Raw genomic sequence first — 15,626 nt, forward strand, 5'->3', positions numbered from 1 at the left:
ACATTAAAATGGTTATATTTCAGATAATCGTGAATTATTAAATAGTCCTGAACATATTTGCGTCCAATCTTTGGATCATGCACTTATAAGAACAGTTGGCCCCAGGTCTTTAGGAAATACACAGAACTCTCCTGAAACGGTTTTAGTGAGTAATACCTTTGGCTTCTGACTAAAAGGTTATGCAAAACCGATGAAAAATTGCACAAAACCCCAAAATGGACAGTTAGTACAAATACCCCAAAGTCTTTCTCTCGCTTTCTACTATATTCTTTATCTGCAGCGATGGGTTTGCTATAGACACTGTCCCTGAACTATGACTTTATTTAAAACTTACTGTAGATTGGCACAATGATGAATTTGCTGCAGTGTATTGAATCTTAATACTGTCTCTGAAATGTGGTGGGTTTTTTTTATCACTCACTGCCTCACTACTGCTTGGCATATCTGCAACAGAGTATCTAATATTAATGCTGTCCACACAGTATTACAGGACGCACTGTAGAGTGGCACACGACAGCTGTAATGTTACAATTATCACTGTTGCTGAACAACTGTGGTTTTATTTAGCATTCACTGTAGACTATCTCAGCATTTATCCTATAGACACTGTCTCTGACCTACAGTACTTTCTTCTCTCATGTAAGCAGAAAGAGACTACCTTGCCTCCAGATGTGATTAGTAATCTAGTGGTTAAAAACCTATGAGTTCTGGCTCCTCTGAAGAATAATGCCAGGTAGCACTATCATCTCTCTGGACTCCCTTGGCTAGCTTGTACTGACCACGTTGATTTTGCCTGATAACCCTGCCACAGTTCCACCTCCAGGTTATAGGTTTTGCTGAAAAACATTATAATACCTTCTCACAGCAGCTGTTTGCTGCGACTATCTTCCCGTCACTAATGTGGGATTGCTGACAGCCAGGACTGACTGACATGAACTTTGCCAAACTGAACTGCACTTAACTTACTTCTGTTGATTGTGATGGGCTCTCTTATAGATATCATCATCAAATCTTTCTGGATTCCTGCTCAGAACACGTGACAACCCTAGATCCTTCTACTTATGTGTGGCTCTTCCAGTCTCTGACAGCGAGTGCAGTATACAGGCTCCATTGCAAAGACTCCTGATGCTGGTGTCAGCTCCTTCACTGTCTCTAGTAGACTACACCATGTAGTCGTGGTTACAAGGGAATATTAGTAACTAAGGGGGACATTTACTAAGCAGTGATAAGAGCGGAGAAGTGATCCAGTGGAGAAGTTGCCCCATCAACCAGTCAGCAGCTCTGTATCATTTTATAGTATGCAAATTATAGATGTTACTTCAGTGCTGATTGGTTGCCATGGGCACTTCTCCACTGGCTCACTTCTCCATTCTTATCACTGCTTAGTAAATGTCCCCCTAAGGGAGTTAATAACTGTACACAGCATGATATAGCGGAGGATAAAGATATGGGGAGGTGACTAATGTACATATAGCTGTGGACCAGACTTAGCAGGCAGTAAAGGAGAAAAGGAGGAAGACAGACACTGATTTACTATCACTTGATGAATACATTTTGTTTGTTAAAAAAATACAGGTCCATCAAGTGTCACTGTTTAAAAATTCCGATTGTGTTTATCTAGAGGCAGGCAAAGCAAAACCCCCAGGACCGGAAGTAATGATGCCGAGTTCGACGGCGATGCAAGATGCCGCAAAAGTGATTTCCCCTTTAGAAAAACACCCAAGTTCGGAGGACATCCCGCACCCATCTGGGCAGACAATTGGATTTACCGGCCCTGCTGTCACATAAGCCATTGCAACAAGTGTACACAGCCAGATCCGTCGATATAGCTTCAGATATATTGTCCATGTGCTGCAAAGCCGACGCAATAGGTCTTTGAACGACGTCATCACAGACATATGGTTTGCATAAAGATGCTGATTTGCCAATGATATATCGCCTACTGTGTGTCGAGCCAACTGTAACTAATATGTACAGTACAAGTCAATAGACAATAGCCTATTTAAATTAAAATAATCAATAATTTGTCTCTAGCCCTTCTTTATAAGTCAATCCTCCCATTGCCTTCATTAACCCTCTCAAGTTCTCCTAGGTATTTTTTACAGTGAGATACCCAAAATAGTGGCAAGAGGCTGTTTAACTAGTGTCTTATAACGGTTATTGCTCTGTTTGCATCACATGTATTTAACCTGCAGATTACGTCGGCTCAGAATTTTATTTGCCTTTGCAGCTGCTGCCTGTTACTACGTGCTGCTACTCCGCTTACTGTTATCCAGTATTCTTACATGGAGCAGAGATTATCAGGGAGCAGGCACATCGCAGGTGGGTGAGAGTGGAGGTGTTGGTAGTTACTGGCAGATAGGTTCTGTGAACAGTAGACTGAACATTAATTAGCTAACACATCAGTTGCATGGACACACAGGGGTCTATTTACTAAGCCTTGGATGGAGATAAAGGGAACAGTGATAAAGTACCAGCCAATCGGCTCCTAACTGCCATGTCACAGGCTGGGTTTGAAAAATGACAGTTAGGAGCTGATTGGCAGGTACTTTATCTCCATCCATGGCTTAGTAAATAGACCCCACGGTCTGGTAATTCCATGTCTGTTTAAGCAGTCTGAGTTGTGGTTGGGTGTAGCGTTATTATGAGTAGACCACCATGTCTATGATGTAGTGTGTCAGCAACATTCCCTGGAATTCCATTTAGGTACTACGCTTTAGTATTAAGCAATATTTTAGAAATAATAAAATACAACATACCGCCTTCACCCGATCCAGATGCAATATCTAAGAAACAAAACAGAGACAGAAAATATAAATGAAACAGCTTTTTAAACGTTGCTATTTGTTACTTCTGGATTGATACTCTATGTGTATGTAAATGTTATCACAACACTGCTCCAGATGTTAGACATTCTGTCTTTTCACAATTGTAAAATGAAACTTGATGAGTTACAGCAGTGCAGTGTGCTGATAAAATGAGATCAGAATTCTAGGAGCACTTATGCATACATGGTGAAGATCTGGCTCTACAAGGTAGATAACTATGAATGCATCTGTACTTAAGTGAAGTAAAGAGGAGCAAATACATGTTTCCTTTGGCACAGACAGTTCACAATCTATTGTGGTTATATTTCTGGGTGTGTAAGCAGCATGTGATGCAGTTTAGAGACACCAAGCAGCTCAATAAAGAGTTGCCCAATGAATTGAACAGGAACAAACACAGGCAAGATGTACACATCATTCAGCACTATACATGGATCTCACATATGAGCAGCTTTATTATCCACAAAGGTGACAAAAGAACACAGAGTAATATTTCAAGCAGCAGAAGGGCAAGTTCATTAGCAGGAGGAGTGATTTCATTTTACACATGCTGCATGTAAGAGTCAGTATATCACAATGTATTAAAGCTGCAATACCAAGTAAAATAATGTGTTTAGTATAAGAAACTGCTACGTGATGGTGTTATAGCTTCTTGCTTACCTTTTATCCTTGATGCCACTATTAGTTATTTAAAACAGCTATGTCATGTTATTACTACTACAACCACAGTCACATGACATATGATGGGAACAAGCCAGAGTAAAAGTTGCCTACCCTCCCACATTCTGCAGGAGACTCCCTGAAATAGTTCTAATCTCCCCGACTCCCTAAATAGTCCAGCAATCTCCCTGATTGCACTTAACCCCCATTAAGTAGATGTTAAATATTTTTGGGGAAAAAGAGAAATCTGAGATACATACATTCATATGGGTTCATCAGTGCCATTTCCCTGCATTGGTTATAAGGCACAATGATCCCTATGGCTACATGCATTTTAAGTAAGGTTTCTCATGGCCACTTGCAGTATATGGAAGCTCTTGTAAAACACAATACAAAAACAAATCCTGAAAAATATCAGTGTCTTTTCTTCAACAAGTAGCCCTTACTAACTATGGGGCTCATTTACATTTGGGTGTAAGTCATTTTCATGTCACGCTTCGCAGATGTAGCAGTACTTTCATAGTCTCCCTGAAATGCTTTTTCAGAAGTATGCAAGTATAGCCAGAGTGCTGAAGTGCAAACGCATCCCAGTCGATTCCTTGCAAATGCAGCTAAATTAGTCACCCCAAAAACTATATACTGCAATGGAAAACTCATCATATAAAACATTGCTTCATGTGATACAGCTCCAAACTGCTTAATGAACAAAAAGTTGGTACAGTATGTGGGATTACAGATTTCTGCATTTAAAAAGTGTTTTTTTCACAAAATATATTATTGAGGTTTTGCAATGCAACAAATACACAATATTTGCTTTAATAATACATAGGTTCAAAGTGCAAATACGGTAATAACAGAAAAGTGTGTTTTCAAAGGTTAACAGAGAATAGAGTGGTCTACTCGGGATCAGTATGATATGCGCGCTACACTCGCCATGCTGCAGGCACGGTGGCTCGCTGAGCTCGCCACAGATTAGAGAATAGACTGTAGCACCGGTATTCAGGCGGCGGCATTTCACCGCTAATCAGGATTCCGGCATTGGCATTGTGACTGCCAGGATCCCGTCTAGCAGTATTTTAACCGCTTCCCGTCTAATTAATCCAAGTGTAGAATATCTTAGTGTAGGGTATTTTTTTTTTTTAATTTCTGTTGTCATATTTTCTAATTTGCGAGACTAAAGGGAGAAGATGTAGCATCCCATTCCATTATTGTTTGCTAACAGGTCACCTGTGTGCAGTGCCTGGTATTGTAAAATAATTGCAAAATGTTCAACTCAACTGTACATCATTATTTCTAAAAGGGCCTTCTTTGGATTTGCATGTAAACCCAAGCCCCAGTCTGGCCTATGTGAAATATATACTAATATTGCCAAAGGTGCAAATCTGTAATAAAATGATAGAGATCAATTATCAACTTTTTTTTTTTTTTTTTTAGTTTGTCTGCTATAAGTGAAAACTGTGCTTGTATACTTGGTTGCTGTAATGTAGTGCATATTTCCATTTTTCAATGGCCCTTATTCAGCTTCCGTTGCAGTTTTGCTATTTTAGCAAAACTGCAACTGTTTGCGATCACATGCTGGGGGCCGCCTAGTATGTAAATGCCCAGCAATTCAATTGTGATCACATCACTGAATTGTGGATGCCCTCCTGCCTCCACAGCCTGGCTGCAAATGGCAGGCAGAGTTGCTATTTTTGGGTAGCAGCTGCCACATGTGACGTCTTGCGGCTGCCCTGAACCCGCCCCTTTTTCCAATGCCACACCTGACCAATGCTGAGTCGATGCCCCCGCAACACCACATCACCATCCCAGACCGCCCTGCGAACGCATCTCAAATTGAATAAGGCCCTCTCTCTGGAAATAACGAATAAGAAGGTGCCACTTTACTGCCGTCAGCAACACTTTGCAAGCCCGGCCATCAGGCATACGCATATTGTAAAACACGAAATTTGCTGCGCTATACTGTGTAAGAAACTGTTAATAAATAAATAATTTGGAAAGTGCTACAGGTATGTATGGGACGAGAGGAGGACGGAGGCTGACTGGGAGGGAAAATAGCACTAGCTAATGGAGCCATGTTTTATGGAACTTGATAAATAGGGACATATGTGAGTCCTCAATGGTATGCTGCTTTAGTTATCCCAATGCAGGCGGCATATCTGATATCTCATTATATCTCATGCATTAGGCAACTCTGTTATAGCTGCAATGATATTGGCACTAACCTTTATTGTACTAAATGAATAAACTGTTTCACATGGGTGGCACTTGATATACCGGCGCCCAGGGGCGGAACTGTGGGAGGCAGTGGAGTCGGCTGCCGCCGGGCTCCTGGCCACAAGGGGGCGCATCTCCTCCACTGTCTCCCGCAGCCTGAGAACTGCGCTGCTATTGCAGATGGAGGAGCTGTGTCAGTGACACGGAAGCTGCCTCCTGTAGAGAGAGATGGCACTGGCTGCAGCTAGGGGGAGCTCCAGAGCACAGCTCCTCCCGGGCCCTTAGTAAGCCAGCCGAGGGAAGCTCAGAACTCTCTGCTCCTCCATGCTCTGGATGATAGCCAAAGGTAGGCACTGTGTGGGGGGTGGGGGAGAGGTGTATTTGGGGGGGAAGTACTGTGTTTTGTGTGTGCTTGTTTTTAAGTGAGGTGTGTGTGTTTTTAAGGAAAGTTGTACATTCAAGTAAAAGAGGCATGTGTGATGTGTGTGTGAGAGTGGCATGTGTGAGAGGCATGTATGTGTATGTAAGTGAGAGGCATATGTGTGTGTGTGTGTGTGTGTGTGTGTGTGTGTGTGTGTGTGTGTGTGTGTGTGAGGCATGTGTATGTAAGTGGGAGGCATGTGTATGTAAGTGAGAGGCATGTGTGTGTGTGTGTGTGTGTGTGTGTGTGTGAGAGGCATGTGTATGTAAGGGGCCCTACACACTAGGCGATGCGCCACCAAGGTGCCCGACGGCCGATACGGCCGACGAGCGACCCGGCGGCGGGGGGGCAGTGACGGGGGGAGTGAAGTTTCTTCACTCCCTCCGTCACTCGGCTCCGTAGACTTGCAGGCAAATATGGACGATCTCGTCCATATTGGCCTGCATGCACAGCCGACATGGCCCCAGCGATGAACGAGCGCGGGGCCGCACATCGTTCATCGCTGGGGACTCCACACTGCACGATATGAACGATATCTCGTTCATTAATGAACAAGATCGTTCATATCGTGCAGTGAAATCGCTATGTGTGTAGGGCCTATAAGTGAGAGGCATGTGTATGTAAGTGAGAGGCATGTGTATATGAGAGGCACGTGTATGTGAGAGGCACTTGTGTGAGAGGTGTGTGTAAGTGAGAGGCACATGTGTGAGAGGTGTGTGTAAGTGAGAGGCATGTGTATGTAAGTGAGAGGCGTGTGTGTTTAAGTGAGACGTGTGTGAGTGTTTAAGTGAATGAGGCGTTTGTGTTTTTTTTAATATATATCTAGTGTTCACGCTAGGTGTCTGCCCCTTTTTTAGACAGCTGAATCCCGCCCTGCCCGTTTTTGTGCGCCCTGCCGCCCCGCCGTTTGCTGCCTGCCGGACCCCTCCACGTCGGCCAGCCGTGCGCCGCCAGACCCGGTACGTACATGAGAGTCCCCCTGGGCTAAATTAACCTTGTAAGTATTTTGCAGCTGTAAACATTAATCTCAGTGCTCTCTACCTGGTGCAATGTATCTCAGTGCTCTCTACCTGGTGCAGTGTGCCTCAGTGCTCCCTACCTGGTGCAGTGTTCCTGAGTGCTCTCTACCTGGTGTAGTGTGCCTCAGTGCTCTCTACCTGGTGCAGTGTGCCTCAGTGCTCTCTACCTGGTGCAGTGTGCCTCAGTGCTCCCTACCTGGTGCAGTGTGCCTCAGTGCTCCGTACCTGGTGCAGTGTGCCTGAGTGCTCTCTACCTGGTGCAGTGTGCCTCAGTGCTCTCTACCTGGTGTAGTGTGCCTCAGTGCTCTCTACCTGGTGCAGTGTGCCTCAGTGCTCTCTACCTGGTGCAGTGTGCCTCAGTGCTCCCTACCTGGTGCAGTGTGCCTCAGTGCTCCCTACCTGGTGCAGTGTGCCTCAGTGCTCCCTACCTGGTGCAGTGTGCCTGAGTGCTCTCTACCTGGTGCAGTGTGCCTCAGTGCTCTCTACCTGGTGCAGTGTGCCTCAGTGCTCTCTACCTGGTGCAGTGTGCCTCAGTGCTCTCTACCTGGTGCAGTGTGCCTCAGTGCTCTTTACCTGGTGCAGTGTGCCTCAGTGCTCTCTGCCTGGTGCAGTGTGCCTCAGTGCTCTCTACCTGGTGCAGTGTGCCTCAGTGCTCTCTACCTGGTGCAGTGTGCCTCAGTGCTCTCTGCCTGGTGCAGTGTGCCTCAGTGCTCTCTACCTGGTGCAGTGTGCCTCAGTGCTCTCTACCTGGTGCAGTGTGCCTCAGTGCTCTTTACCTGGTGCAGTGTGCCTCAGTGCTCTCTACCTGGTGCAGTGTGCCTCAGTGCTCTCTACCTGGTGCAATGTATCTCAGTGCTCTCTACCTGGTGCATTGTGCCTCAGTGCTCTTTACCTGGTGCAATGTGTCTCAGTGCTCTCTACCTGGTGCAATGTGCCTCAGTGCTCCCTACCTGACGCAATGTGTATAATGTGCTCTATCTGACGCAATGTGTATAATGTGCTCTATCTGGCGCAATATGTATAACGTGCTCTACCTGGCGCAGTGTGTATAGGAGGTTCTAACTGGTGCAATGTGTATTAGGGGCACTACCTTCCCCACGAAACAACGCCCCTAGATTTTTGCTGCGCACCTTCGGTGCGCACTGTCCATGTTTTGGCCATAGGAATGGGAGCACCAAGCATTATAGTATGTACCTAAGTTTGCCCATCTAACTTAAAAATGTGCCCTCCCGAATGAAAAATGTGCCCTCCCCGTGATCAGCACCCTGCCCTAAAAAAAAATACCACAGTGAACACTAATTATATTGGCACACCGCTGCGCCAAAGCATCTCCATGGAGACCTGGCGGGTGAGGGAGCACTGTAGGTGTACTATAATGGTATGCTGGTGTCTGTTTTATTGTAATGACTGACTTGGAGTGCGTCCACTTTCTATGTGTATCTATATTACTATTGGGAAAGGTACCTGAGCACGCTGCTACTGTTCACCCTGGGTGCCGGATAGCTACATATGGTATGTGTGTGTATGTGTAGGGGGGCACCAAAATGTATCATGCCTCCGGGCGACTAGGACGAACTTACGCCACTGCCGGCGCCAGAATCCCGAAAGCCAGTATACCAACACCTAATCTCCCTATTGGGGTGTCCACGACATCCCTGGAAAGAGAATAAATAGCGTGTGCTCGCCCGCAGCGTGGCGAGCCCGCAAGAGGCTCTGTTGTGCTAGCCCCACCGTCAGCATTCTAGCGTTCGGGATCTCGGCGCCGGTATACTGGGTGTCCGGATCCCAAGCGCAAATCATACCACACCCTTTCATATATGTTGGAATGATTATGCATAAATGTAACAGGGCATAGTGTGCCAAGAAACTAATGTGTATGAAAATGAATATGGCCACTTATACGCTTCACTGTCCAGCATTGCACATTGCATGTAAGCAAATGAATAAGTCTTGCGGAAGATCCTATGAATCAGTGCAGTATTACATAACAGCTGATGTACAGAGCAGCCACTGTGCTGTAGAAGTGATGTGTAGTAATACATATTACTGTGTGGAAAGATAGTATTGCTGAAACACTGAAAACGATAACAAAAATGTATCTGTTCAGTAAGCGCCGTCCTATCTGTTCTTGTAAGGATTACAAATGTATCAGACTGTAATACTGTTACCTGTTTTAGCCCATAATATCTTGTAGAAAAATGTTTTTTTTAACACTTGAAATAAAGCAGACACTTGTCTGCAATCTCTAAGAGGATCATGCATGGCCGGCCCTAGGCATAGACAAACTAGGCAAATACCTAGGGCATTTGGAATGCCATGGGGCACAAGCAGCTTCTGCTGATTAAAATTATATTCTGTGTGTGACTGCGTCTATATCTGCATACGAAATGCTACGTTAGAGTGTATTCCTGGAAATCACTGTAACGTAGCATTTTATTTATTATTGTTAATAGTTTATTATATAGCGCAGCATATTCCGTTGCGCTTTACAATTAGAACAACAGTAATGGAACAAACCTGGGCAAAAACAGACAGACGCAGGGGTTGGATGGCCCTGCTCGCAAGCCTACAATCTATAGGGAAATAGGCATTGATACACAAGGATAGATGCTGCCTATTGCATGATGGTCCACCAGATTGCTAAGTTCTTAATGGGTTGTATGATATGATCACCCAGCAATGTTGGAAGACAAAATGTGAGGTTATATGGACTGTACAGAGAGGATGTGATTAGATAAATTTAGATCAGGAAGCATTGAAGGTTATGTGGGTGGGTCTGGAATGTGATAGGCTTGTCTGAAGAAGTGAGTTTTCAGGGAACGTTTAAGGTTTGGAGACTAGAGGAGAGTCGTATTGTGCGTGGGAGGGCATTCCACAGAGTGAGTGAAGCCCGGATAAAGTCCTGTAATTTTGAGTGGGAACAGGTAATACGTGTGGATGAGAGACGCAGATCTTGTGCAGAGCGGAGAGGTCTGGTAGGGAGATATTTTGAGATGAGTAAGGAGATGTATGTTGGTGCAGTTTGGTTAATAGCCTTGTATGTGAGTAACAGTATTTTATATTGAATACGGTAGAATACCGGTAGCCAATGGAGGGACTGACAGAGCGGATCTGCAAGCAGTGAGGGGTGATGGTGCTGGGAAAGGGGTGCAGAGTCAGATGCGGAACTAGCGGCAGAGAGGCATCAAACAAAATCTTGCCTAGGGCATCATATCGGTTAGGGTCGGCTCTGGGATCATGACACTATCAGAGGCAAAGGCTATGTGCCTACTGGTGCTTCTGTGGGCAAGAAGAATTTTGTAATGCGCATTAAGTGCCTGATTCAGAGGTGGACACGAGTACCCGCAGCAGCGTCTATTGGCAGTTGTTTGTCTACTACTTTATGTAGCTGCCACATCCAAATATGCAAGAACTGAGATGACCAGTTTCTGCATCCGTGCACGCTGTAATACTGATTGGTGCTTCCTCAGATGCATGCGCAAACATACAGCTAATGTCCTTAAGAACTATCTTCAGCATAAAATAGAACAAGGAGTCCTGGAAGTGATGATATGGTCCCCACAGAGTCCTGATCTCAACATTTGAGACAGAAGGATTTGAGCAAGTCTACAACCACAGAAGATCTGTGGTTAGCTATGCAAGATGTTTGGAACAACCTCCCTGCCAAGTTCCTATGTGCAAGTGTACCTGGAAGAATTGATGCTGTTTTGAAGTCACACCAAATATTGATTTATTTTAGATTTCTCTTCTGTTCATTCACTTTGCATTTTATTAGTTGATAAAAATAAATTATTAACACTTCTATTTTCTAAATAATTCTTATTTTGCAGCATTTTTCCCCACACCTGCCTTAAACTTTTGCACAATACTGTACAAATCAATTTTTCATACCCACACATATGTATGATATAATAAAACAAGAAAGGTATAAAGTGACCTATATTATTACAAAAAAAAGAATGAAACGTGTGAGCAATATAACTACATCTCTCTCTATCCTTTTATTTGGAATCCAACATTCTTAAATGTATAAGTTACCTTAAGCTCTCGCATCAATTCTAAAACATATGCATATCAATAACACCTTTCATCCAATATGCTCTCCGAGCACATCCCATATTGTGTACCCATCTTAAGTCCATCAAAATGATAGGAGAATAAATATGATGAATTGTCTATTTCTTCTGCAGATTGACAGTATTATATTCTAAATTATAGTCTACATTATAAATTCACCACGTCCTCCATGTTAAATAGTCACTAAAATACTAATGTTCATGAGAATCCTACAGTACTTCATAGACTTCACTATAATGCTCTCTGTATTGTAGAGGTCACTATGATGCTTTCTGCATTGTAAGTAGGTCCTTGTATTGTATACTGTACATATAATCAGAATGCTCTATATAGTGTACAGAAGTCACTATATTAATCTATCTATTGTATAATGTTTATTTGAAATACTCTCTGTTTTCCAGACAGGTCAATGAGGTGATCTCTGTATTGTGCTTTGGTCACTAAAATGCTTTTTACATTGTATAGAGATCACTAGAATATTTTCTGGACTGTGTCAGATCTAATAAATGCATGAAAACAATAACTCAGCAGTTGCACTTGCATTATTAAAATGTATTTTGCCATGCAGGCATGTTTGTTTTTAATTAATATTCTCTGGATTAAAAGATGCTATTCTAACTACATTCAAAGTAGGTTTATGCTACGTATGTCTTTTATATTGTTATGTATTTACATACTGTAATAGTACATATATTTTAATCTCTAAATCTGTGTTGCTAATTTCAAAATAACATGTTATTGAAAAACTTAGAAAAAGGTTAATTGCATATTCATCTGTTTTATGAGGCCTGAAAATTAAAATGGCAAGGAACAACCTTGAAGATAATTAACAAAAGTTATAGCATTTACGATCAGATAATTTTTTTATTAGATTTCCAGTCATCAGTAACAGATTATTAATACTATTTGTCTAAAGCTATACTCAGTAGAACTAAAATATGATAACTTTTAGTGCCATATATTAATTGTATATTTAACTATAATAATATTAAATGTTTAATATAAAGTATTTTATTAGTTGTACAACATGGTATTCTATTTGTATGTCCTACTATTTTCATTCTAATATGTGAATAGTACCTCAACAACAAACTTATCAGAACAGATTTTGATGAGCACTTTAGCACTGTAGTACCTGTGGGAAACCCATGCAAACACAGGGAGAACATACAAACTCCATATTAACGTAAATTGAGGTCATGAGATGACCTAGCAAATGCCGAGTCTAATGAACTAGTATGTACTAGGGGTATGCAATAAGTTTCTGGATGTGCAGTGCATACATTGAGCAGACACAATCTGTCTGGTTGTGACCTGTAATCTCTGACTAAAGTTCTTGTGAAATGTCAATGCAGAGAACCATATAAAGGCAGCACTGCACACAGAGGAAATCAGCATGTTCACTTCCTTCATAAACTGGTTATGGAGCTCACCAGAGGCTGCTGGAAAGCCATGATCTTCTACAACTACTACAAGAGTGGTGTGTGACAGCAGGAGAGTTTTGACCGACTATTAGTTGCTTTTGGGGAGGAAGCACCATCCCGAACCACTGTGTTTGATTGGTTTGCAGAATTTTGGTTGGGGAGAGGGTCCCTGGAAGACAAGGAGGGCTGCAGCTGACCTCTGTGTGCCATCATTGAGGACAGTAATGGTGCTGTGCGGGACATAACTGAGGTAGCTGAGTTGGACCCCAGGGTAACCATAGCCCAGTTAGAGAAGTAGAAAGGCATCTCATCGGGAACCATGCACTTGGTGCTCCACAATAATCTCGGCCTGAGCAATACTGGATCTACAGTTCTGACCCCAAGACCAATCAACAGTCAGCCCTATGGTTCCCAGTTGGAGGTGTGCCACCATAGAAGTTCTGCCGTGAGCGCAGCATTGCCAAGCAGATGGTGGCTGTTTTTGTGGCAAAGACTGATCATGTAGCTACAGTGTGTCTGTGTTGCATCTGGTTGCATCACTTCTGGTGTGACAGTACCGGCAATTGGGAACAGCTGGAATATTAAGGGAACCTTCTTTCGAATCACTTGAGAAAAAGACCACGATCTCTAATTGCATCATCAAGAACCACGCTGCTGTTTGTTACATCATCAGGAGAGCAGCGCTAAAATGACAGTTATCTGGGACTCTGCCCTTTCTAAGCCACATGCTGATTTGCAGCGACTTCTAGTAGGAGGCTTAGGTTACCTTTACTGCAAATTGTACTCATGTATACCAATGATTGTTATAATGTGAGTGTACCTATTGCATTTTTGGGTATATTAACAAAACCAGTGGGTCTACAGTATATATTTTTTTCTTTCCCCATATATATCTATGTTGAGGAACAGTTTCTTTTAAATCACTTTTAGCATGGACTGTGACACAAAGGAATTTTTTTTACCCATACAGAATTATGCTATGCATTATTTATTGTTTTATGTGAGTTAAATCACATTCGGTTAAAGCATTATCAGAAGACATCTTTAGGGAACCAAGCACAAATTCCTCTCTACCGACCTTCTAATTCAGTATATGTTTTTGGAAGTGGGGAACCATGGGGGTCATTCCGAGTTGATCGCTCGCTAGCAATTTTTTTGCAGCACTGCGATCAGATAGTCTCCACCTATGGGGGAGTGTATTTTCGCTTTGCAAGTGTGTGAACGCTGCTGCAGCCAACGGCACAAAAAAGTTTTTTGCAGTTTCCGAGTAGCTCTGGACTTACTCAGCCGCTGCAATCACTTCAGTCTTTTTGGTCCCTAAATTGATGTCAGACACCTGCCCTGCAAATGCTTGGACACGCCTGCATTTTTGCAAACATTCCCAGAAAACGGTCAGTTGACACCCACAAAAGCCCTCTTTCTGTCAATCACCTTGCCACCGGCTGTGCAAAAGGATTCTTTGTTAAATCCATCGCCCAGCACCGATCCTCTTTGTACCCATACGACGCACCTGTGCATTAAGGTGCATATGCATGCACAGTTTTGCTGAGATTTAACTTGATCGCAGCACTGCAAAAAGTTACTAGGTAGTGATCAACTCGGAATGACCAGCATGGCTTCTCCCATTTATTGTGCAGGTGAAAGTACACACACACTTTTTGTTCATTTTCAAACTTTTACCATAACAACTGCAAGTTTTAGTTCATGTCAACATTCCATCAGTGTAAAGTTCTTTAAGCCCTAGACTAGAGCCAAGACTATTCCTGGATTTTATTTTTTTGCTCCAATTATGACATAACTACTGGTGACATGACATACACATACTTAAGGATATAGGGGGTGATTCAGAGTTGATCGTAGCTGTGCCAAATTTAGCACAGCTATGATTAGGCACACTGACATGCGGGGGGACGCTCAGCACAAGGCTCGCCCGTCCCACATGTCAGTCACTGCCCCGTCGCAGAAGTACAAAAGCATCACACAGCGGCGATGCTTTTGTACTTCAGGAGTAGCTCCCGGCCAGCGCAGCTCCTGCATGCTGGCCGGGAGCTACTCGTCGCTGCACGGGTTGCAGTGGCTGCGTGTGACGTCACGCAGCCACTGCGGCCGCCCCCGACACGGTCCGTCCACGCCTGCGTCGGCCGGACCGCGCCCCTTAAACGGCGGCTTAACGCCACCGTCCCGCCCCCTCCCGCCCAGCGACCGCCTCTGCCCATCAATCAGGCAGAGGCGATCGCTAGCTAAAGACAGCCGGCGGCTGTCTGGCATGCGCCGGCACATGCGAAGTTCAGGCCTGATCGCTGCTGTGCGAACATGCACAGCACCGATCAGCTCTGAATTAGCCCCATTGTGCTTTAGCATTATAGGTACATACAGGAAAATTGTTTTTCAAATGTTCAATTACTTAGATATTTCAGCATTTCTCTGCTATTTCATCCTCTAGATGATACCTTTCTTCTAATACATTTTCTTTATGCATATTTAATTTTCCAAAACACTTTAAAACACTTGCTTTAACTCCACCTTAACATTTTTTCAACCTAACTGCTCTCTCGTATATCACTGCTTTTAAGATCCATAATTGCTTCCAGTAACACTAATTAAATACTTTCTAAACCAATAACCAACACATTATATTATCTAAAACCCATAATTATTCTCTTCATTAAGCCTTCATTACTAGCTCCCACCCTGATTAGAATATGAAGAGACTTTAACCACGATTTCACATACGAGGGGTGTGCAATAAGTTTCCAGATGTTCAGTGCATACTGTAGGTAGAGGATACACAATCTGACTGTCTGGTTGTGAGCTGTGATCTCCGACTAAAGTTCTTATGAAATGTCAATGCACAGAACGGTATCTAAGCAGCACTGCACACCAAAGAAGTCAGTTCACTTCCTTCACAAATTTGCTATGGAGCTCAACAGAGGCTACTGCAGAGCCATGTTCTTCAGTGACTACCAGAGTGGTCTGCGACAGTAGG

The 15,626-nt window shown here is 43.4% G+C and overlaps 1 protein-coding gene across 2 annotated transcripts in view; it reads right to left on the minus strand.

The window, feature by feature from the left end:
• The window catches only part of TMEFF1 (transmembrane protein with EGF like and two follistatin like domains 1), a 247,773-nt gene that overhangs the window by 109,923 nt on the left and 122,224 nt on the right, over positions 1 to 15,626 (minus strand). For both annotated transcript variants that reach the window (XM_063922918.1, XM_063922917.1), the window contains exon 4: positions 2,760 to 2,786. In XM_063922918.1, coding sequence (XP_063778988.1) covers positions 2,760 to 2,786 — 27 coding nt within the window. The remainder of the gene's footprint in view (positions 1 to 2,759; positions 2,787 to 15,626) is intronic.

This window comes from Pseudophryne corroboree, chromosome 5, assembly GCF_028390025.1.
Source record: "Pseudophryne corroboree isolate aPseCor3 chromosome 5, aPseCor3.hap2, whole genome shotgun sequence".
NCBI classification, from domain to species: Eukaryota; Metazoa; Chordata; class Amphibia; order Anura; family Myobatrachidae; genus Pseudophryne; species Pseudophryne corroboree.